At 38.8% G+C, this 22176-nt stretch overlaps 1 protein-coding gene across 3 annotated transcripts; it reads right to left on the reverse strand.

Moving 5' to 3' along the window:
* Positions 1–2704: 2704 nt before the first annotated feature.
* On the reverse strand, positions 2705–21851 carry LOC149289072 (BRCA1-associated protein-like). 3 transcript variants are annotated; one of them, XM_089491059.1, is made up of 14 exons: positions 21773–21851; positions 19337–19498; positions 16510–16511; positions 13528–13575; positions 13104–13249; positions 12202–12391; positions 11136–11249; positions 8035–8183; positions 7695–7770; positions 6570–6708; positions 5540–5649; positions 4088–4177; positions 3405–3508; positions 2705–3059 (listed from the first exon to the last, which is right to left on the reverse strand). In XM_089491059.1, exons 1-14 carry the CDS (start codon positions 21849–21851, stop codon positions 2705–2707), a joined length of 1764 nt encoding a protein of 587 aa, XP_089347185.1. The 3 variants fall into 3 exon arrangements, with proteins under 3 accessions (XP_089347185.1, XP_089347183.1, XP_089347184.1); XM_089491057.1 differs by lacking the exons at positions 13528–13575; positions 16510–16511 and adding an exon at positions 19092–19107 and having other exon boundaries at positions 13104–13267; positions 19318–19498; XM_089491058.1 differs by lacking the exons at positions 13528–13575; positions 16510–16511 and having other exon boundaries at positions 13104–13275; positions 19313–19498.
* Between the last annotated feature and the right edge of the window lie 325 nt (positions 21852–22176).

Raw genomic sequence — 22176 nt, forward strand, 5'->3', positions numbered from 1 at the left:
CAAAGCAAAACTAGTGCAGCTTGTAAAAAAAAAATAAATAATAAAATCACAAAAGCTGAAGACTTCAAAAGTTTCTTTAATGATTTGCAGTAGAGTGACACACATTTTTTTTATATATAATCACACTAATGAAAATTCACTATGCATATTGAATTGGTGGCCAGGTTCACTTCTTCATGCAAATCTGTAGCATCTTTTCCATTATGGTGTCATAAGGCTCTGCTCATAGGCTCTACTCTAGGCACAAACCCAGGTCCACATACCCTGGTCTTGGCCTTGATTAAGAGTAATCTCAAAAATTAAAGAAACTGTTACATCACAAATTTGTATTTTGACATTTGTTAATTTTACCTATATATATTCATGTGAAACAAAGTCAAAGTCTGAAGGGGACAAAATTAAGGGGAAGGACAACATATTTAGGGAATAATTTAGGTAAGTTTTTATTGTGGACTAACTGGGCCAAAATCTGTCAAACTCTGTGTTGCTTATATTGTTGTAATGGGAAGAAGGTATGTTCTGGCTACTGTAAGGTCCATAAAGACATGGTTGGATGAGTTTGGTGTGTGGGAACTCGACCCTAAACCCATCAAACACTGGAATGAGGATGAACTGGAACCGAGATTGCCAGCCAGGCCTTCTCGGCCATTATCAGTGTCTGACCTCACTAATGCTCTACTGGATAAATGGGCAAAAATTCCCACAGAAACTCAAAAATCTTGTGGAAAGCTGTCCCAGAAGAGCTCAAGCTCTTATACATTCAAAGGGGGAACTTCATATTAATGTCTATGTACTTAGAATGCAATGTTATCAAAGTCCCTGTAAGTGTAATGGTCACGTGTCCCAATCCTTTGTCCATTAGGACCTCATGGTGGTTTTGCAAATGTTGAAAAATGTTTAAAGGAGGACACCAGCCCTATTTTCACGTAATTGAAACATATTGCAATCAATTTTGGACAGATTCCAAAGCATTTCACTGCATGCAACATAAAACAAGTATTCTTTGGTTAACTCCAGCAAAACCGCCTCTACTGACAGCAGGACGCATTTATACACTGCTTGCATATGGTCAGTGGCATTCCCGTTCTAGTCAAAAAGGTGTTTCTATGACTCAAGAGTAAGCCTGTATTACCAAATGTCTAATTTGTGTGGGTAAGTCAATCATGGAAAATGGGAATCTGTTGTATAGAGTATGGAAAAACGGCTCGGTAGCGAAATGGTTAGGCACTTAATGAAGAAAAGTAGGTGAGATTGTCCGTTGTATACGCTTATATTTATTCTAAATCTTAGTGCAGTGTATGTAGTAGTCTATAACCCATAATACAAATAAGTTTGGAAAGAGTAATACACACAGATATTCTGAACGGATGGCAACAAATTGTACATTTATACAGTAAACCTGCATAGAAACTCAACATGCATACTCAAGTTCAAAGTGGATAGAGACAGGAATGTATTACAGACCATCAACAGGGACATCCATATCATTGACGTTATAACATTAAGGTCAGTTGGGTTTGATAACAGAACTAATTTTCTTTTTTAATTTATTTTACAAACAGTGCAAACGATGCTGGGAGAAGGCATCAGCACACCGACAACGGCATAAAAAGGTTGCATTACTTTGAGAAATCCACTTACAACTCATAAATAAATAATGATTAAAACAATCTAAATACTATTTTAAAGAACCACTTACTTGTATTCAGTTACTAGCAGTAATAAATGAATTATGGCCACACATGATGTCATCAATATTGTCAGCCCTTTTATATTCAGTTAGAAGGCATCCAAAAGATTTTCATGTATGGTCATGATGTTTAAGGATTTTAATGTGATTATCTAGAATTGCCAAGAGTGCTTAGTACAGAAAATCTTCTGTACAAGACAATCTTCTTGTCATATTAGGTTCTTGTGGCCAGAACAAAATAGAAACACTGAAAAACCAAAGCATATGGCAGATTTAAGAGTTTATCCCCATGTTCTACGAAATATTATAGATTTTTTGTACTTCTGAAGTATTCTTAATTGCTGCAGTAACAATGCCAAAGTGTATGCAAAGCAGGTTAAAAACTATCCTTCAGGGGATTCCTAAATCTTTTTCTCACACACCACCAGCAGGCTTTATTTTAGGATTAGTCAACAAAAAAGTTGCATAATAAAACATTGAATCAAAATGTAACTTAACCAAAACAACTACTTAACTTGTCTTCAGCAAAAGATAGCCTACAGATAGCTGTCAGTTCTATGGTAGTCCGCCATCCGCAGACAAGCTCTTTTCAAGAACATAACTCAGCATCATGGGAGGTGGATACCCTTTGGTCTAGAGATATACTTGTGGCCAGTTAATAGTAATGGCAGGGAAACCCAAGAGCTCTTGTTGAAATGGTCCAATCATAAACCATTTACTCCCAAGTCTTTCAGTTAATTAGGCTATAAATGCTTTGTAGGCACCTATGGCATGACTTAAACCGACGTCTTTCAAGATTCTGTATTCTATGAATTCCGTCCGAGGACTTAAATGGCATAGCAGGATCAAACTGTGCTCTAAATCTGCCACACATCTCAGGCAATGAAACAGGTAGGTCTTACAACTACATATGCTTAATATGCCCCATTTAAAATATATATATTTTATGCCTAGGTCATACTGAAGTCTGCAGACTATATTTGGAGATATACAGGGTGAAAAAGCTTTGGATTTCTATTTTCCTCTTTTCCCACGCCCCTTCCGGGATGGATGTTTTGCAGACGCAGGAGGAGAACTGGAAGATGCCACCGGTATGTTGATCTGGCCGCCCTGAATATCCTGTCGTGTATCTGCAGGCATCTGATCGATTTTTTGCTGTGCCTCCAGGTAGAACATTACATCACGCAGCTGGTCCTGCATTTCCACGATCTGCACGTCCTTCTGCTCACAGAGTTCCTTCCGCAGGTTCTCTTCTTCTCGAAGTTTAGCTTGTAGGACAGTCTGGTTTGCTCTCAGGCATTTGTTCATTTCCTGTTCTTCCTTCAACTCTGATGAAAGCTTGGCTACTTTGGTGTTTAGTTGGGTGCACCTGCAAAATGTGGGTAAAAAACCGATTTATCTCTGCCTTATACAGATCCAGCAGAAGAAACTGGCTGGTGATGACCCCTAACAATATATTGTGAAAGTCTATCAGTAACCTACAAGCCCCAGATCTATTGACTAAAACCCCTAGTTATCTGATTACTTGTGCATTTTAGATTTGTGTTATTTTTTCTATTTATTCCCCTATGCATATTTTTTTCACCTTTGTATGTGGCATGTCCAATGTAATTGCCAACAACACTGATACAAACCACATTACTGGCAAATGCGTTGTGAACAGTTGTAGCGTGTTAACATCGACAATACGCACAGATTTGGAAGTTCTCAGTACCTTCGTTCTGCTGCTTGTTTGTCCTTAAGCAGGTCATTTAATTTGTGTTCCAGGCTGTCACATTTATCTATGGTCTCCTTAAACTTTGCTTTCATATTATTAATCTAAAATAGAGAGAGATTGTTACTTTTGTTTTTTCCTTAAAGCCAAATAAGAGCGTTAAACTAGACTGCCCTCTGTAGCGATTATTTATCATGGTATGCAGCCATTGCTGTAAAGTGTGTTGCAAACATTGATGCTGTGTAATTGTAAATCAGAGGGCTACTCCCATCACTGCATGAACGTCCCAGAGACTAAGTGCCGTCTGGCAGGGTAAGAGAACATACCAGTGCAAGATCCCGATACCGCTATCAGGAGGGGACAGCACTTAGTCCAGAGCAGCTCTTATAAATGTTATGGACAGATTACAGCCACATATAGAGATGTTATCCAGTTTTATGACACCATTCATGGGCTAAAGCATAGAACATGAGACTTTTAGACTATAATATAATCACTAGAGGTGTAATTACCTTTAACCGTTTGCGACATTCTGCCACACAGAACACTAGCTCAGCCACAGCAGTTGCTGCAACATTACTTTGAAGTAGTACTTTTAACACACAGCTGCTATCGCAAACCTTCCTGGCATTTCTTGCGCTTTAACAGGTTTTAAATGTTAACAGATTTCAGCGTGTGGTTACCTCGTCTGCTGTATCTTTCTCCAGACGGACAATCTTATTTTCCCAGTAGATGCGCTGAGATTCCAGCTGACTGGTGAGCAGGTAGGAATACTGAAACCATGCAAGACAGAAAAAAGGGCCAAGAAGATTACCAGCACATATACACCACTTTCTGTGAGCGGTGCTTGTTTCAGCGTCCATGTGTCATTTCACTGGTGGCTACCTGCTGATGCAAGTCACGACCACTGGTCATCCATGCCTACAACACAAGGCATTTGGAGTGCGCCTCGCTGCCTTCTCTAATGATTAGGTTAAGAACTGAACTCAGTCGTGTCATATAAAGAGCTGGCGGGGGACATTATGTTTTTTCCCCAGTGCAGAGGACAAAAAATAAGCCAATACGTGGCAAGAAATGTTGAAACCTCTTTGTTTCAAAGAATGCATGTTAAAGTATTGAAAGAGCACTTTAACATGCATTCTTTTTAATGGGATGTCAGGAACATTGAAGAGGTATATATAGTAACATGTATCAATTACATCCTTGTTTTTCCCTTACGACTTAATATACTAGTTCACTTTTCTTATAAGGAAAAAAAAAATCTGAACTGTAGTCAGATGTTTCAGATATATTTTAATCATCCACTTGTTTCAAAAGCCAGATAAGTGTTTATTTCATCGGTTTTTAACAGCAAATACACTACTAAAGAATGAAAACTAAATGTTAACTTAAATCCCATGACCCCACCTGCTGCGTTTAAAAATAAATCACACACCTAACTATATGCCTACAAAATCCCTAACCTTGTGCAAACGTACGTAGAAGAACTGACGCTCACACAGGTCACACCAAATATTGATTTGATTTAGATTTTTCGTCTGTTCACTCACTTTACATTTTATAAAATTTAAAAAAAATAAGTAAATAAAAAGAATTACCATATCTATTTTTTGAAAGCATTCTGATTCATCGTAATATCAGTAATTTATATTTTTAGAAAATATACTATCATTATACTAAGAAGATAAGTAATTGTACCTATGAATATATACTTATATATTTTTTGCATTTATACTTAGATTTATGGGCATAACTATTGTACATGACCTGATGTTACATAATACAAAGGGATCCTGATGGGCTAAGTCTTTTTTATATTACAATTTAAAAGATAAAACACAAGGTTGTCATAGTTTGCAACTGATTTGAATACAAAAATGCCTTTTTTTTTTTTTTTTAAACTGTATATTGCACGTAGTTTTCCAGTTACATGTTGTTACGGCCAACACTGAAATTAAAATTAAAAAGTTCAGGACATGTGTATGTATATATAATATATATACATACATATACACACACACACACACACACACACACACATTTAGCCATAAATTACACAAATCCTGCACAGATTTCTACACAGAGGGAAATTACAGTAATTGATGAGAACTCCAAAAAACAGAAAAGTTTCTCACCTCTAACTGCAAAGAGTCGATCTTTTCCTCCTGGCAGGTGTCCCCCTCACACTCATATTGAACAATTTTTCCATCTGTTTTGCTTGCGACCAATCGATGAACGTAATTATCTGTAGGGATTGTTTCATAAAGGTAAAACGATGAAGAAGGACAATGCCACTGGCTGAATTCAATAGTAAATTACAAAAAAGTGATTTAATAACGTACAGGAGGAAAGTTTATTTAAAAAAAAAAAGATCAATGTACAGCACAAAGGACAGGGAGCAAATAAAGCTTCAAACTCTTCAGTATGCGAAAATAGCTTATTTATTACAAAATTATAATCCACCGCACGGCATCCAACAGCAGGGATACACCTCCAGAATAGGAGACATGAGGAAAAACGCCTAACACTAAACTTAGCAATTATTCATAGGCATACGTGTACTTACAGCACCGGTCAGAGGCCTAACTAGAAACCCCCCCAACTTCAACAGCTGTACTGTGCTATCATTGCCCCTTGCAACATACACTCTGGCACGCATATGTAAACACACTCACACAAATTACACATCCATGCTTACACACACCCATACACAATTACACATCAATGCACACATAACAAACATCATACCTCCCGCCCGCTCCCGGTTTATCTCCGGTTGCTGTACGAGCAGCCTCGGCTTCACCGCGGGGTCACGTGAAACAAAGTGAACCCAATACATTCCCGTCTCCCCGTGCTGGTTCAAAATAGTTAAGAAAGGGCTCTTCCAACCCCGGACTGGCGCGGTCCAGGTCAGAAGGGCCCTTTCTTAACAATTTTGAACTGGTATGAGGAGACAGGAACGAGGGTTCTCATGGGGCCTCCCGTCGCATCTACGACCCCTGTAGACACGCCACTCGCAGCAGTGTTTGTCTCCAGATGATCAATACATATACATAAATTTCCTGAAAATTACATTTTAAACTTTGTTGTCTAATAAAAAAAAAAAAAAAAAAGTCCTAATTTAGAAAAAAAAAAAAAAAGTCTCGTCAAGATTGGCTGACATACCTCCTGCATAGTCCCAGACTCTGTGATTGGTCAGTTGCATTGCATATGTATGTTGTGTCTCCTCAAAATGTTTATATGCATGTCTGCTGACATACCTCCCACATCCAATATGGCCACAGATTAAACAGATCCACAGGTTCTGCCAGAGAACAAAAAAACCAAACTATAGTACATACCATGAGGACAGCACAGAACTACACTACACGTGAAGAGGTTAATATCATGGGTTGACAAGTCACGTCGACCAGGAAAGCCACGGCTCCTAGATTTTTAGATCTGGTGCCAAAGATTTTGTGCCGTTTTATATTGATCTTTATGGGTAGGCCTCTTTCTGGCCGTTCAGCCCCGTCACACATTTTAGTGAACATTCTTAATAAATGTACTTTTCAGCACACGTCATACATATAAACGTGCGATATACGCGGTCAGTTACACATACTGAGGCATGTTCCTGTGTCACCTCGTTTTGTTACCGATCATGTTTCTCGATAAATTGATGCGTTGTATCAAATTAGATACACGGAGAAGCAAAACAAGAGACTTCCATCCACACGTCTATGAACTCTTAACACATATCAAGTACAATGTCTTTTTTGAAGCATATATCACAAATGATACTGAAGTGTACTGATAGTCTCCAGACCTATCACCCTCTTTATTCACTACGGGTACGACCGGTTGTGAAACCTTTATCTTCACTTCTCAGTGTTACTCGCTGCTTCTCCAATCACTGTCTTCATACTGCCTCCAGAATCAAATTTAAGAGGATGGAAAATAGTAACACCCCAAGATCTCTTATCTAATTACCTTTTTTCTGCCCCTGCCTCTTTTACATGAGAAGCTACCCAAAACCCTAAGACGGCTACCAAAATGCTTTATAAAGTGTATTATTTATTGATTTGTATATCGCTGTTTTATCTTGCAGAGCGTACGCGGTCTAAACAGGACATAAAGTACATCACATAATTTGGATTGACAGAAACAATTGGTAACGAGGGACCTAAACTTACCATTTGGTTGCCGGCTGTGAATATGGTGACAAACATGTATTCTAGCTCCAAATTAACCACTAAACTGTTTTGGGGGGGTTTTTGTGTACATTATGTGCATAAAATGTCAACTTACCTCCTGTACACCACATTCAAAGCATTTGTTTTCTTCTACTGGTTCAGGTGTCTGGCAGTATCTGCACACTGGGCACCTGTAACAAAGGAGGAGTTACCTAAGCTGGTGCTTAATTTGCAAATAACGTTGCTAAAGGAACTATAATAAATAGAATGGTAAGAGTATATTATTCATAAACATAGGAAAAATGTATAAAACGGCATAAACAGAAGTCAGGATTTACATTACCAAGTACTTTATTTTTTTTGAACACATGGCATAGATGTGGCATAGCCTTCCGGCAAAGGTGGCATTAGAGAAGTGGGCAGTCAGATAATATTACAATACGTGAATGACGTACGTGGTGTCCTCCCAGCGTTGCAGGCACTGGCTGTGAAAGCTGTGGTTACACAGTGTTGTGAGAATACCGTTGACAGATTCATCCATCCTCTCCAGGCACACCGTGCACTTTGGAAGCTCAGTTAAATCCATCACCGGAAGGCTGGCACCCTACAAATACAGGAGGTTAAATAAATGAACTTGAACGAGCACGCTTTTCCTCAAAACACATTTTACAGAAGAGAATATATTTTGCCAATATAATATAATTTTATTGGTAACTGCCGTCAACCGGACGTCAACATATCTTCAACTTCCCTGCACTCGGCAATGAAACACGGTAATTCCTTGCTGAGTTTAACGATATGGAGCAGAATTAAGTCCAGCTTGCTGGGAATTAGCTGCCACTAGGGCTGCAACTAACGATTATTTTAATATTCGATGAGTTGGCCGATAATTTTTTCGATTAATCGATTAATCGGATAAAAAAATGCAATTTTTTTAAAATTTAAAATAATGTAATAAAAAACGTACAATTTACACTTTCATCTCTTTATCACAAAGGCCTCTCTCTATTCACCTTCTTATTTTACTGACATAATAATAAAAGCTACAAGAACCCAAACACAGTGTTTCTCAAACTAGGTCTTAATACAAAGTTATTAGTAAATATTAATTCATATGTTAACTATTTTTCATATTTAATAAAAACTATGAGAAAAAAGCCTTATTTATATTTTCTTTTATTTACCAAACTGCCCCCAGTTATGCACATCTGACCCCCAGCTTGCCACTCTGCCCCCATATATGCCTCTTATATGCCAGATTCCACTGTGCCCCTGATATGCGTTATACTCCTTATATGCCACTGTGCCCCCGATATGCCTTATACTCCTTATATGCCAGTGATATGGAACTGAGCCCCCTGATATACCTTTTACCCCCAGATATGTTTTATGCCCCCCTGATATGCCTAATATCGATATGCCTTATATCCCCTATATGCCCTGAAATTCATAATACCCCCCCATACACCACTCTGGCTCCTCCCCCTCCCATACACCACTCTGGCTCCTCCCCCGCTCCACTCCCATACTCTACTCTGCCTCCTCCCCCCTCCCATACTCTACTCTGCCTCCTCCCCCCTCCCATACTCTACTATGCCTCCTCCCCCCTCCCATACTCCACTCTGCCTCCTCCTCCCTCCCATACTCCACTCTGCCTCCTCCCCCTCCCATACTCCACTCTGCCTCCTCCCCTCCCATACATCAGTTTGGCTCCTCCCCCTCCCATATACCACTTTGGCTCCTCCCCCTCCCATACTCCACTCTGCCTCCTGTCAGCAACGGAGGTTCACAAGACACCAGGGAGCCGGGTAGAGAGGCAGAGTGGCGTATGGGAGGGGGAGGAGCCAGAGTGGTGTATGGGAGGGTGGCTCCCATACACCCCTCTGACTCCTCCCCCCTCTGCCTCTCTACCCGGCTCCGTTACTAACAGGCACTTTCACTGCAGCTTCATAGAAGCCTCAGCGTAAGTGAAGGGCAGTAACGGAGGCTGCCTGTGCGATGCAGACCCCCACCGGCTGACAGAGAGGATGAAGCTGCAGTGAAAGTGCCTGTCAGTAACGGAGGTTCACAAAGTACCAGGGAGTCGGGAGAGAGGCAGAGCAGTGTATGGGAGGGGGGAGGAGTCAGAGGGGTGTATGGGAGGGGGGAGAGAGACGGAAGTGAGAGACCGGCCTACAGTGAGGAGAATCCAGGTCCCCTGCAGCGTTGCGGGGGATCTGGATTCTAGTGTTATAATCCGATCTCTGTTTGAGGTCGGATTATATAAGGAGAGGAGTTTTTCCAGAGCATTTTCTCTGAAAAAAACCTTTTTATAATCGATAAAAATCGATTCGACTAATCGATAATGAAAATCGTTGACGATTTTCATTATCGATTTTATCGATTAGTTGTTTCAGCCCTAGCTGCCACTGTGTACCGATGAACCAATGGGGACTAGATTCAGTAGTGATGGGAGTTGTGGCGCTAAGATTAAGAATTTATACCTTGATTTTCAGACGATTCTTGATATACAATGTATATTTTTTTATGTTCGCTTTCCCCACACGTTTAACAGCAGTTGCATTCGTTTTTTGGCTATATTTGTTCAGCTTGCTTGGAATTTCCTGCAAATGAGCTCAACCAATGAGCACGCAGCTCAGGAGACCTTGGCAGAATCTTTATGGAACTTGGAGAATAGAGGATTTGCACAGCTGCCACCGCCAAGCTTTGCTAAGATAATACCGATGAGAAACATTTTGGCTCATCCATAGAGCGGACGACTATTTGTATAGGACGTTATAAAATATTGCCAGGCACCAAAACAATTAAAAAAAGGAATAAACTTTCCTTTAGCGGCCGGCAAAAGCGTCAGATTTCATTCCAAAATCATCCTAAAACATGCTAAATATGGATATTCTGACAAATAATTAAAGTGCCTGCTGTGAAGAATCCGACTGAAAACCCAATCTAAACCAGGGAAACGTATCTTTTAGAAGCGATCCCCTCAATATTTAATTAGCGTTTCCTCACAGTACAACACTAACTACACTCCGATGAATTCGCTGTTGAGGCTGCACGTATCACTAAAAGGTTTTTTGGTGCCAGGAGGGTCAATATCATAGCTGCCTATTTATTAGATCCAATGCCTTGAGTAAGCTCTGCTAACTCTTCTGGCACCGGATCTCCGTCGGTGCACAAGACATGCTTTCATACATGGGAAGTGCCGTAAATGTCGCTTTTCAATGTGCAGATGTTTTAAAATAACATTCTGTTTGACGGACCCAAGCAGCAAGTCTTCAACCAGAATCCCTACAAACACTTTCACTACTTAAAATAATTATAATCTGAATATAAACTAGCACAAATGTTATATAGGACCCAAAGGTTAGAAAATAAATTTTGTAGTTGAGGAAAGAACTATACGTTTAAGATGCATCATCAAAACAGAGTCCCAAAAGTTTATTCCTAATAGAAGGTCCCATGCTGGGACATGAGCTATGACATAATTGTCACAACAGTACAGACAATGAACGTGTTAGCTTAATACACAAAGGAAATCTACAAATAAAATACTCACGTCTTCAGACTTGAATACCTCCGCCCTTTCAACGTACACCAGCTGGCACACGTCATCTTCAATAGAGTTAAACTGACGCCCATTGCAAGCCATGTAGAAGCTATCCGCGTCGGCCTGAATAAGAATTTGAGAAATGGACAATGTAAACGGGATACACGAGATAATAGAAAGCCCAGCTGTTAAGAGAAATCTGTGACCTTCCACAGATAACGCAGAGCTGCTGGCGTTAGTCTGTGTTCAACCATAGAGATCACCTGACCTGTTCACCGCAGGACAGTCGCCTTGTACCACGCACAATGTTTCACTAGATAAATCCTTTGTCATGCTTTTTATTTTCCCTCCATGACTGGGACAAACAGTCACATGTAAAGCATACTTTATTAAACAAAGAAAACACACACACAGAAAGCAAAAGGTCAAAATGTGTAATAGGTATATACAACCATACATACAGAAAATGAGCATACGACAGAATAAGCTAGCGCACAAGAATCAGCAGTGCGGAGAAGAAAAATGGTGAGAAAAAACACGAATGGGACTGGGACATCAAAAAAAATACAGAATATATATATATATATATATATATATATATATATATATATACATACATAAAAAATTTCTGGCAAACATGAGCCCCTAAATCTTCTAATCGCACATTAAAGAAACCATTTTTAAGCCTTACATAAAATAAAATTCCATTCATGCCAATGTAGATACGTCTAACGCGAAGACAAAAGGTTTGTTACTATTTGATTCTAAACCGATGATTTCATATGATTGTTTTCATATGCCCGTTTCAGACTCAGCTTCAGAATACAGTATTAGGTTGGAATTGCATGAATGATCCACCTACATACAGCTATTTTAATCATTCGATCGCATTTAGAAGCACTCTGTCTCATACAAGTGAATCTTTGAATGACATCTCGCCGAAGATTCTGTATGCTTATGGTGGGTCACGAGTGACAAAAGCCCTCTGCTGTACAGCATACATGAGAATCCCTTTTTAGGCATAACACGCAGAGCATAATTTTGCATAGAAACCTTTTTATCTCTGACATATTACCTGACAGCTGAATTTTATCAGAACCATATACTGGTTTGGAGTAGAATCCCGGATGATTTTCATATGCTCGATGACCTCATTAAACGATGCCACAAACTTCATTAGATCATGACTGGTCATCGTTGAAGGAACAGTAAGAATACAAAGCATGGCACTGCGTCTTACGTCTTCTTTCAGAGAAGTCATTTTACTGAGGAAAGATATGCAACAAAGTTATCTCCTAATTTATTTTTATTATAAATACAGGTAGCCACTTTACCAAGTTTACAGGTCTGGGAGGAGTTTGAAAACAAAACCAAAAATATCTTTGGAAGGTCATTGCTCACTTGGCGTTCCATTATTTGATGCTACCCAACTTGGTGCCTTAATCTTATTTAATGTTTCCTTCACAGCTTAAGCGCTTAAATCAGATTTCCTGCCCTGAAGTTCTTCTCTCTCCTTTGCTTTTACCGGGGCTGCCTGGACCAATTAACAACAGCAACTTAAATCTGTCACTTCTTCTGGGTCCTGCATTCTACAGTTCTATAGTCAGGATATATCTAGAGTAACGGTTTACTTATTAAAGTGTTCATTTGTTATATCTGGCCTGTCGTTGATTGCTGTTAAAGCCTTTTCTAACAGTAGGCACGGTGAAGTACGTGAAATAAATATACTAGTAGTGACACTTTGAAGCACAGATCTACGCTCCCTTGATGTAAAACAAAATATCTTGAAAACAACTGTACTGATTGACACAAGGACAAAGCTATAGATAATTTAAATATACTAAAAGCTGTGACATATTCCCTGTAAAATGTTGTATTTTGGAAAAGTGACAGATCGGCTTTAAGTATTCTTTGGCATGTATAAATTGTGCAATTACAATAAGCCATAACATTAAGGTTACTTGTTCGCAGGCTCACTTTGTTTTGTAGAGGTGCATGATGCCATGGACAATTTCCACTGACGGGTTCCCGCTGAGGAAAATGATCTGATCAGGCAGTTGTTTGGAAGGGGAGTCTGGAGTTGGTTTGCTAGAAGCAGCCAAATCATCATCATCATCTTGATTCTCAGGAGAAGGACTGGCCTGTGGATCTATTACAACATAGACAGATGAAGAGATTTAAAATCTACAAAGATAAATCATTATCAATCAGGCGGTATTCTAATATTAACAGTCTTCAGAACTTGTGAGATTGGGGTCAGTCACTTGAGAAAATCTGTCACCTAAGAAATCATATTTTACAGTTGTTTACAACAAACCTGTGTAATTGTGTTTAAAGATAAAAATATGCAATATTTACTTATTAACCCCTTCGTGACAAAGGCTGATTTTACTTTTTGTACCCTTCGTGACAATGGCCGTTTTAACATTTCTGCGCTGCTCGTGTTCAGCTGTAATTTTCTTCTTTCCCGTTTACTGAACCCACACACATTAGATATTGTTTTTTTCAGGACAAGAAGGGCTTTCTTTAGATGACATTGTTTTGATTGTATCATATTATTTACTATTAAAAAAAGTATAAAATATGGTGAAACATTTTAGAAAAAAAAAAATGACTTTCTAACTTTTAGTTGAAAAATCTTTTACTCATCTATAAAAGGTAATAAAAAAAACTGCTAAATAGATTCTACTATTTGTCCTGAGTTTAGAAATACCCAATGTTTTTATGTTTTTTTGCTTTTTTCTGCATGTTATGGAGCAATAAGTACAGGTAGCGTTTTGCTATTTCAAAGCCATTTTTTCCAAATCTGGTAATTCTTCCCCCCATGTGCCATTTCGGGTATCTTTGAAGCCGGCCAATGCAATTTACCCCATCAAGTCATATATTTTTGAAAACTAGACAGCCCAGGGTATTCCAAATGCTAGTATTTTAACCCTTTCCAAGCACTTATTCTACCATCAGCCTTTGTCAAACTTTATGGTAGTAATTTGTTTGCATTTGTTTTTTCACACACATTTAACTTCAGGTATGAATAAACAGGTTCTGGTATATGGCACTATCATAAAACACCCCAATATGTGTTTAGCAACATCTCCTGAGTACAGCGATACCTCACATGAATGATTTTGCCTGGCTGTTTGGGGGCAAAAGGGCCACATTTGGGGCATGCACATTTTTCAATGTTGAACGTTGGCATTTGGGGATCCACTGCCCATGCCCTATTTGGTACATCGTTGAGCCTGGCCATTTCAGTGTGCCCAATAAAGCCATATATTTTTGAAAACTAGACACCACAGGGTATTTTACCACCAGCATTTTTTCAAAGTTTGCAGTAGTATTTTTGTGTGTGTATTTTTCCCACACACACCTACTTTATGTATGAATTTACAGCTCCTGGTATATGCCGCTGTCACATGACACCCCAATATGTGTTCAGCAACATCTCCTGAGAACAGTGATACCCTACATGCATGGGTTTGTCATTTTTTGGGGGGGACTAAAAGGCCACATTTGGTACGTGTGCATTTTTCTAATTGGAAATTAGATGTGTGGCCATCCTTCCCCCCGTGTTAATTGGGACCTTGTTGAACCCGGCCCATTCAATTTACCCCATCAAATCATACATTTTTTAAAAGTAGACACCCCATGGGCATTTAATATGCCAGTATTTTAACTCTTTCCATGCAAGAATTGTTTTAAGCTAATATGCTAATTTTAGGACTTGCTCACAAAAATATTTTTTATATATATATATTTTTTACATTTTTTTTAACATTTTTTTTTCAACTAGAAGGTTCCCCTGATAGTGACATCAGTGGGAAATAATTTTTACATTTTACTGGTTTTTTACTATTTTTTTCTAATTATTATTAATTTTATTTTTTATTTATTTTTACTAATCACACTGTGATTAGAAAGCTGAGCTCCATTGACTTGCATGGTTGAATGCAGTACCTGTATTCAACCTGCAAGTGGAGCCAGAGTTCTCTAGAGGGTCTGGAGACCATCTAGCGAACTTTTTCGTCTTTATTGTTTTTTGTGATCGCTGTGGTGACCAATCACCATTGGCCTCGCCCCCAGCTCTCTCTTACTCACAGTTCTTTTGTGATGGGAGAAGTCAGAGCAACAGTATATCAGTGCATTAGAATTCTAATCAGTGTACTGAAATTTGATTGTAACACCTTGCAGCCCTCTGCATTAGTTTTGGTATTGCAGGAGTTAATTTCCTTCAGGGTTGGGAGGAATTGGGAAGAAGTCTGTGGTGTTATGCTGCAAGTAAATACCCAAATTTGTGTTCAGCCACATCTCCTAAGTATCGTGATACCACCCATGTATAGGTTTGTCGGGTTGTTTGTGGGTTAAAGGCCACATTTGGGACATGCACATTTTCAAATTTGACATGTAGTCATCCTGTCCTCATGTCCTATTTGGGACATTTTTGAAGCCGGCCAATTCAATTTACCTCCATCAAACCGTATATTTTTGAAAAGTAGACAACCCAGCATATGTCGAATGTTGATATTTTAACACTTTCCATATACAAATTCTACAATGCTTTTCTCCGGTATTCTAAGAAGCTTTATGTCAATGCTGGTGTAATATCTGACAACCTATAGATGGTAACTATTATTCAGTTATGGGAGGAGGGGATCCCACACGATCTTGCTGTGAGTCTTTCCCCTCATAAATGTGAAAGCCAAAAGTATAACATGTGCTACTCTCACAAAGTTTGTAGAATTTTAATACCGTATCTAGATCTTGAAAAGCAATATACCTTTAAATTGTGATTTGTGTCTATCAGTTAGAAGGGGCCTTAGCTTATAAAGCCTCTCATATGAGGGAGCATTTTTTGGCAGGCACCGAGCATTGTCATTGAAGTGGATAAGTAATTCAAATCTCTGGTCATCATGGCTGAAATTGACAGGATGGCCAATATAGGATCCAACAGGAGATTATACTTACTTGGCTTCTTTATAAATACCCACAAGAGTGAAAAATGTTTTTGATCTCCAACAAATCAGTGTGGTGTTAGCTGCCATGTTCTGTTGGGCATAAAAATTTGTTTGAACAGCAATAACTGATAACTATCCATTGGTTTTGTTTGTGATGCCAGAGATCGCTGTGATCGCATCAAATTATCTGGCATCATAGACCCTGTACGTCTCCTTGAAGAATCAATAATCTGCCCAACATCTGAGGCCATTCCAGTGTTTCAACTGGATGAGAAAAAAAAAATCCACAAAAAAAATTGAGCAGTACAATGTACAGATCAAAACAAACCACACAAGGCTGAAAGAGTTTAACCCCTTAACGACAATTGCCGGTCCTGGCACGACACGGAAAAGCATGTGCTTTACGACAATTGACGTGCCAGGACCGGCACGTCTTTAAACGGGTGCAGAAAGCGATCTGTTTTCGCTTTCTGCACCCAAAAAACGTTGCTGAATGCCTCGACCTCGAGGCATTCAGCAACGCCGCGATCGGAACGAAGGGGCCATCTCTGGCCCCTCCACGGGGCGTCAACATCCGCCATACTTTGTATGGCGGCGGACACCCGTTTTAAAAGCGTTTAGGAGGCGATCGACGATCGCCTCCTAAACTTAAATGGTGTCGCTGGAATGCCTCGATCAGGAGGCATCCAGCGACACCAAACACTTACCTTTCGATGGGCTGTGACCGCTCCGGAGAGCGGTCACAGCCGCAGCTGCCGATGATCTTCGCCATCAAGCAAGATGGCCGCTGCCCTGTAACAGGAACCAACACATTTTAAAAGTTCGCTAGATGGTCCAGACCATCTAGAGAACCTTGGCTCCACTTGCAGGTTGAATACAGGTACTGCATTCACCATGCAAGTCAATGGAACCCAGCTTTCTAATCACAGTGTGATTAGTAAAAATAAATTAAAAAATAAAATAAAATTAATAATAATTAGAAAAAAAATAGTAAAAAACTAGTAAAATGTAAAAATCATTTCCCACTGATGTCACTATCAGGGGAACCTCCAAGTTGAAAAAAAAATGTTAAATTTTTTTTTAAAAAAGACAAAAAAAATATATATATATATAAAAAAAATATATTTTTGTGAGCAAGTCCTAAAATTAGCATATTAGCTTAAAACAATTCTCGCATGGAAAGAGTTAAAATACTGGCATATTAAATGCCCGTGGGGTGTCTACTTTTAAAAAAGGTATGACTTGATGGGGTAAATTGAATTGGCCGGGTTCAACAACGTCCCAATTAACACCGGGGGAAGGATGGCCACACACCTAATTTCCAATTAGAAAAATGCACACGTACCAAATGTGGCCTTTTAGTTCCCACAAAAATGACAAACCCATGCATGTGGGATATCACTGCACTCAGGAGATGTTGCTGAACACATTATGGGGTGTCGTGTGACAGCGGCATATACCAGGAGCTGTAAATTCATACATAAAGTAGGTGTGTGTGGGAAAAATACACACACAAAAATACTACTGCAAACTTTGAAAACATGCTGGTGGTAAAATGTGTGCATGCAAAGAGTTAAAATACCAGCATTTAAAATACCCTGTGGTGTCTAGTTTTGAAAAATATATGGTTTTGTTGGGCACACTGAAATGGCCCGGCTCAAAGATGTACCAAATAGGGCATGGGCAGTGGATCCCCAAATGCCAAAGTTCAACATTGAAAAATGCGCATGCCCCAAATGTGGCCCTTTTGCCCCCAAACGGCCAGGCAAAATCATTCATGTGAGGTATCGCTGTACTCAGGAGATGTTGCTGAACACATATTGGGGTGTTTTGTGATAGTGACATATACGAGAACTTTTTAATTCATACCTGAAGTAAAATGTGTGTGACAAAACAAATGCAAAAAAATGACTACCACAAAGTTTGACAAAAACTGGTGGTAGATATGGTGCATGGAAATAGTTAAAATACTAGCATTTGGAATACCCTGGGCTGTCTAGTTTTCAAAAATATATGATTTGATGGGGTAAATTGCATTGGCCGGGTTCAAAGATACCCGAAATGGCACATGGGGGGAAGAATTACCAGATTTGGAAAAAATGGCTTTGAAATAGCAAAACGCTACCTGTACTTATTGCCCCATAATGGGTAGAAAAAAGCAAAAAAACATAAAAACATTGGGTATTTCTAAACTCAGGACAAATAGTAGAATCCATTTAGCAGGTTTTTTCATTACCTTTTATAGATGAGTAAAAGATTTTTCAACTAAAAGTTAGAAACAGTCATTTTTTTCTAAATTTTTCACCATATTTTACACTTTTTTTAGTAGTAAATAATATGATACAATCAAAACAATGTCATCTAAAGAAAGCCCTTCTTGTCCTGAAAAAAACAATATCTAATGTGTGTGGGTTCAGTAAACGGGAAAGAAGAAAATTACAGCTAAACACGAGCAGCGCAGAAATGTTAAAAAGGCCATTGTCACGAAGGGTACAAAAAGTAAAATCAGCCTTTGTCACGAAGGGGTTAATTAAATTAGCTTAAAAAAAGATGTTGCTGGTATTTTTTGTTTTACTGTGGCCTGTGGGACAATTCACAAGAACTGTGCAGGTTTCCCAAAGCAGCTAGTTACAACTAAGCAAAAAAAGGGGTAAGACCACTAGTTTATGTGAGTAAAACTCAGACAAAAATGATGTAAAGCTTTTATCAAGCATACTCTACGATGCCAGCCTTTGTCTGGGGAAAAGCCATGAACTATCAGAAAACCATTCTGCGTGACTGCAACCAACAAATATAGCTGTGATCAAAAGTTTGCATACCCTTGGAGAATTGTATGTACTATTTTTAAAGAAAACATGAGTGAGCAGGCAAATCCCACTTCTTTTATTTCTTTTAGGATTCATATTCAACAAGATGTTTGGAGAACAACCTACGTGCCAAGTTCCTTAATAAAGGTGTGCATGTGTACCTAGATGAATTAATGCCATTTTGAAGGCATATTGATTTGATTTACATTTTTCTTCTGTTCACTCACGTTGCATTTTTTTTTTAAACGATAAAAATGTACTATTAACATGTCTATTTTTGAAAGCATTCTTACTTTACAGCATTTTTTCACAGTACTGTACATGGGAAAGAGAAAACAGTCACTAAAACCTCAAGGTGAAGATAGGTTCACCAGCCTATAGAATAATTTTCTGCTTGCCTTTTGTACAAGGTGTGAAACCAGCACACAGAACAAATTGTTTTTTTTTTTACCTGTGCTAGGACCGATAGTCTCTATTATCATGTCTGTCATTTCCCTCCTCCCAAGGTGTTGGTGCAGGATGGTTGTTCTGTCCCCCGGCGCTTTCCCTTCCAAGTAAGCCGCTGCAGTACACAATGTCTTTTCTTTGATTTCCTCATCAGACATCTCAGTGGCTGAGCAGGAAATAAATATTAATGAGTTGTGGTTTACAGGATGGGGCAGAAAACATCAACGTGCAACAATCGCTAAATCTTCAAAACCACAAAAGCAATCAGAATGATCCTAAACTGAAGATATGGATTGAAAGAAAGATCGGAGGTGATCATCTGCATGTGAAACACGCATAACTGGGTGTTCTACACGCGTGTTTGGCAGCATAAAAGCAAAATACCCAAAAAGTTTTGGGGGGGGCTAACTGATCTCCTCTGGAAAGCATGTTTTATAGCAGTAGAGTCAAGAAGATCGTTTTTACAGAAGGATGTGCTAGGATATTGAAGAATCTGTCCTGCGCTACTCATAAGGTTCGACACAAACTTACATAGCTAGTTTCTATCGTTATTTGCCCCGACACAATTGTCATGACATACCGTAATGCTATTTAGTTGGGGACAGTGGGGTGCACTGCTATCATCAATATCACATGTGGCTACCACAATATACAGAAGGCATTACTTTTAATACATATTTGGCCATTTTTAACCAGAAGGTTCCCTTCAAGGATTAAAATAATAATGCATTAGGAAAACCGTTATCCTGTAGCGTCACTGTACCAGATTCTGACACCAGATCGATGGCTGCTTATCAATGTGCCAGGTAGCCATATCATGAATGGACAAAATTGTATTAACTTAAGATCTTGACCAACGAGGTCAGAGAACGCTGTACATGAACTGGCACCTGAAATAGACAATCATATTAAGGGATATTTAGCTTTCAATGGAATAGGACTGCATAAGCTATAGGTGTAAAACTTCTCTTTAACCACTTAAGTGACTAAGGCCATACAAGGTTTTCTTGACCCAAATACATTGCTGAGTTTATGTAGCAGATTTTTTTTTTAATCACAGCATTGCTAATTACATACAGATTGGGTTTTTCCTTTAGTAAATTTCAGCCACATTTGCTAATGGAACGTTCACTTTGATGAAATGGGATTGTCAGGATTTGTATTTGCTAAAAGGTGACTAAGGAGCAGTTGATGTAATGCAGCTGTTTTTAGGGCAGTATGAGGCTTAAAGCCTGCAATGCATCAGAATCTGTTCCTGAACGAACAGCCAATGCATACGCCTGCTAACGCTTCGCACTCCTACATCTTCATCCAACCAACGCAGAATTATCGTCAATAGCAAGACGTAGGATCTCTACAATCCACCGTACACATAAAGACATGTAAACAAATCAGTCATGCAAATCGTTACTTTTTGAGCAGTACATTTGGTAACTCGATCCCCGAATCATAAGTAAATACCAGATCTTACCTTTTAAGATGGTCTGCAGTGCAAGGCTGAGCCAGGTTATCAAACTTAACCATAGTGAATGGCAAGTACAATAAGCACGTAGCTGAATTTATATTAAGTCTAAAGACAGGCTGTGCTGGATCTCAGACAAATCTAACGATAGCAAAGCACCTTACTTCAAGAAGAGATAGCTATTTTTCTTTCAGCTATAACAATATCAATAATAAAAAAAAACAACGAAACAGCACTATACATTTACACTAATATTGTCATACGATATCCATTAACCATTCAGCTGATAATTTTTCACAAGCAACCAAAGAAGTATCTTTTTTTTTTCTAGCAAGTGGGAGCTTGTGTGTTTTTTGCACTGTAAACACAAATCAGGAACCTAAACATACTAATGTTATCTGGCTTAAGGATTTAACTGCAGTAAAATAAATTGACATGCTTTGGAAAGAAGTTCAATAAACACATTTAGTTACATCCGGGTTTAGACTGCATTTTCACCAATATTTCGATCATAAATACATATGTATTAAAAATAAAACCTTTACAATAAACAGTTAAGTAAATCTTATGTTCTAAATATTCTTTATGCCTTTTATAGAGCATTAGACGGGTTGTGTGTGTGTGTGTGTGTGTATATATATATATCTGTTGGAATAATAGTAACAAAAAAATCATTGTACAGCGCTGCAGAATGTGATGGTGCCATATACATCAATAAATAATAATAGCTATGTTTACGTCAAATCACATAATAGAATACAAGATCTAAAGCAACAATGCTATAGCACTATTTTATGCAAATCAAACTTCTTGTCACCTACAGCACATTCGACACTTTATTAATGAAACTTCTGGGCATTAACATTATCATAATCAAAGTGGCAAACGTGCAAAACGTATATATCATTAACTAAAACCACTAAACGTATTACGCAATAAACAGTAAGATCTCAATATGGGACGGGAGGAGACACTCACCAGCACGGTATTGGAAGCCTACTGGAAAACGGGAATTATCCGCAAGCTCCAGCCGGATAACAATCAGTGAAACACTCATATGTTTGGCCAAATTGGTGACAGCCAAACGGGTGGGGATTGTATGAGTCGGCGTCACTTCCCGGGAACAGGGCGGCGAGAGAACTTAAGCGCAGCACCGGGAACGGGATCGGAATGAATCCCTTAGTCGATGTCAATACACATGCACTTCCGGGACTATGATCACGTGACTCAATCTGAGGTATGTGATTGGACACATGGCGACTGAGTAGCACTTAGTGGTGGCCATGTTTAAACTGGGAAAATAATAACGCCCAGGATATTTATTTATAAATAGCAATAGCTATAATGAAGCAAAGCAAGTTAAATAATTTTAAAAAAATGTA

This window comes from Sceloporus occidentalis, unplaced genomic scaffold (genome assembly GCF_023333645.1).
Source record: "Sceloporus occidentalis isolate IW3139 unplaced genomic scaffold, rSceOcc1.0.p SCAF_48, whole genome shotgun sequence".
Lineage (NCBI taxonomy): Eukaryota > Metazoa > Chordata > Lepidosauria > Squamata > Phrynosomatidae > Sceloporus > Sceloporus occidentalis.

What these genes read in the sequence shown, in the direction of transcription:
- LOC149289072 (XM_089491057.1), bottom strand. Translation starts at nt 21,851, where the DNA reads ATGAGTGTTTCACTGATTGTTATCCGGCTGGAGCTTGCGGATAATTCC. An exon ending in AGAAAGATACAGCAGACGAG is followed by an intron (nt 3,509 to 4,087) that starts GTAACCACACGC and finishes TCTCTATTTTAG; the next exon opens with ATTAATAATATGAAAGCAAA. An exon ending in AAACAAGCAGCAGAACGAAG is followed by an intron (nt 3,060 to 3,404) that starts GTACTGAGAACT and finishes CACATTTTGCAG; the next exon opens with GTGCACCCAACTAAACACCA.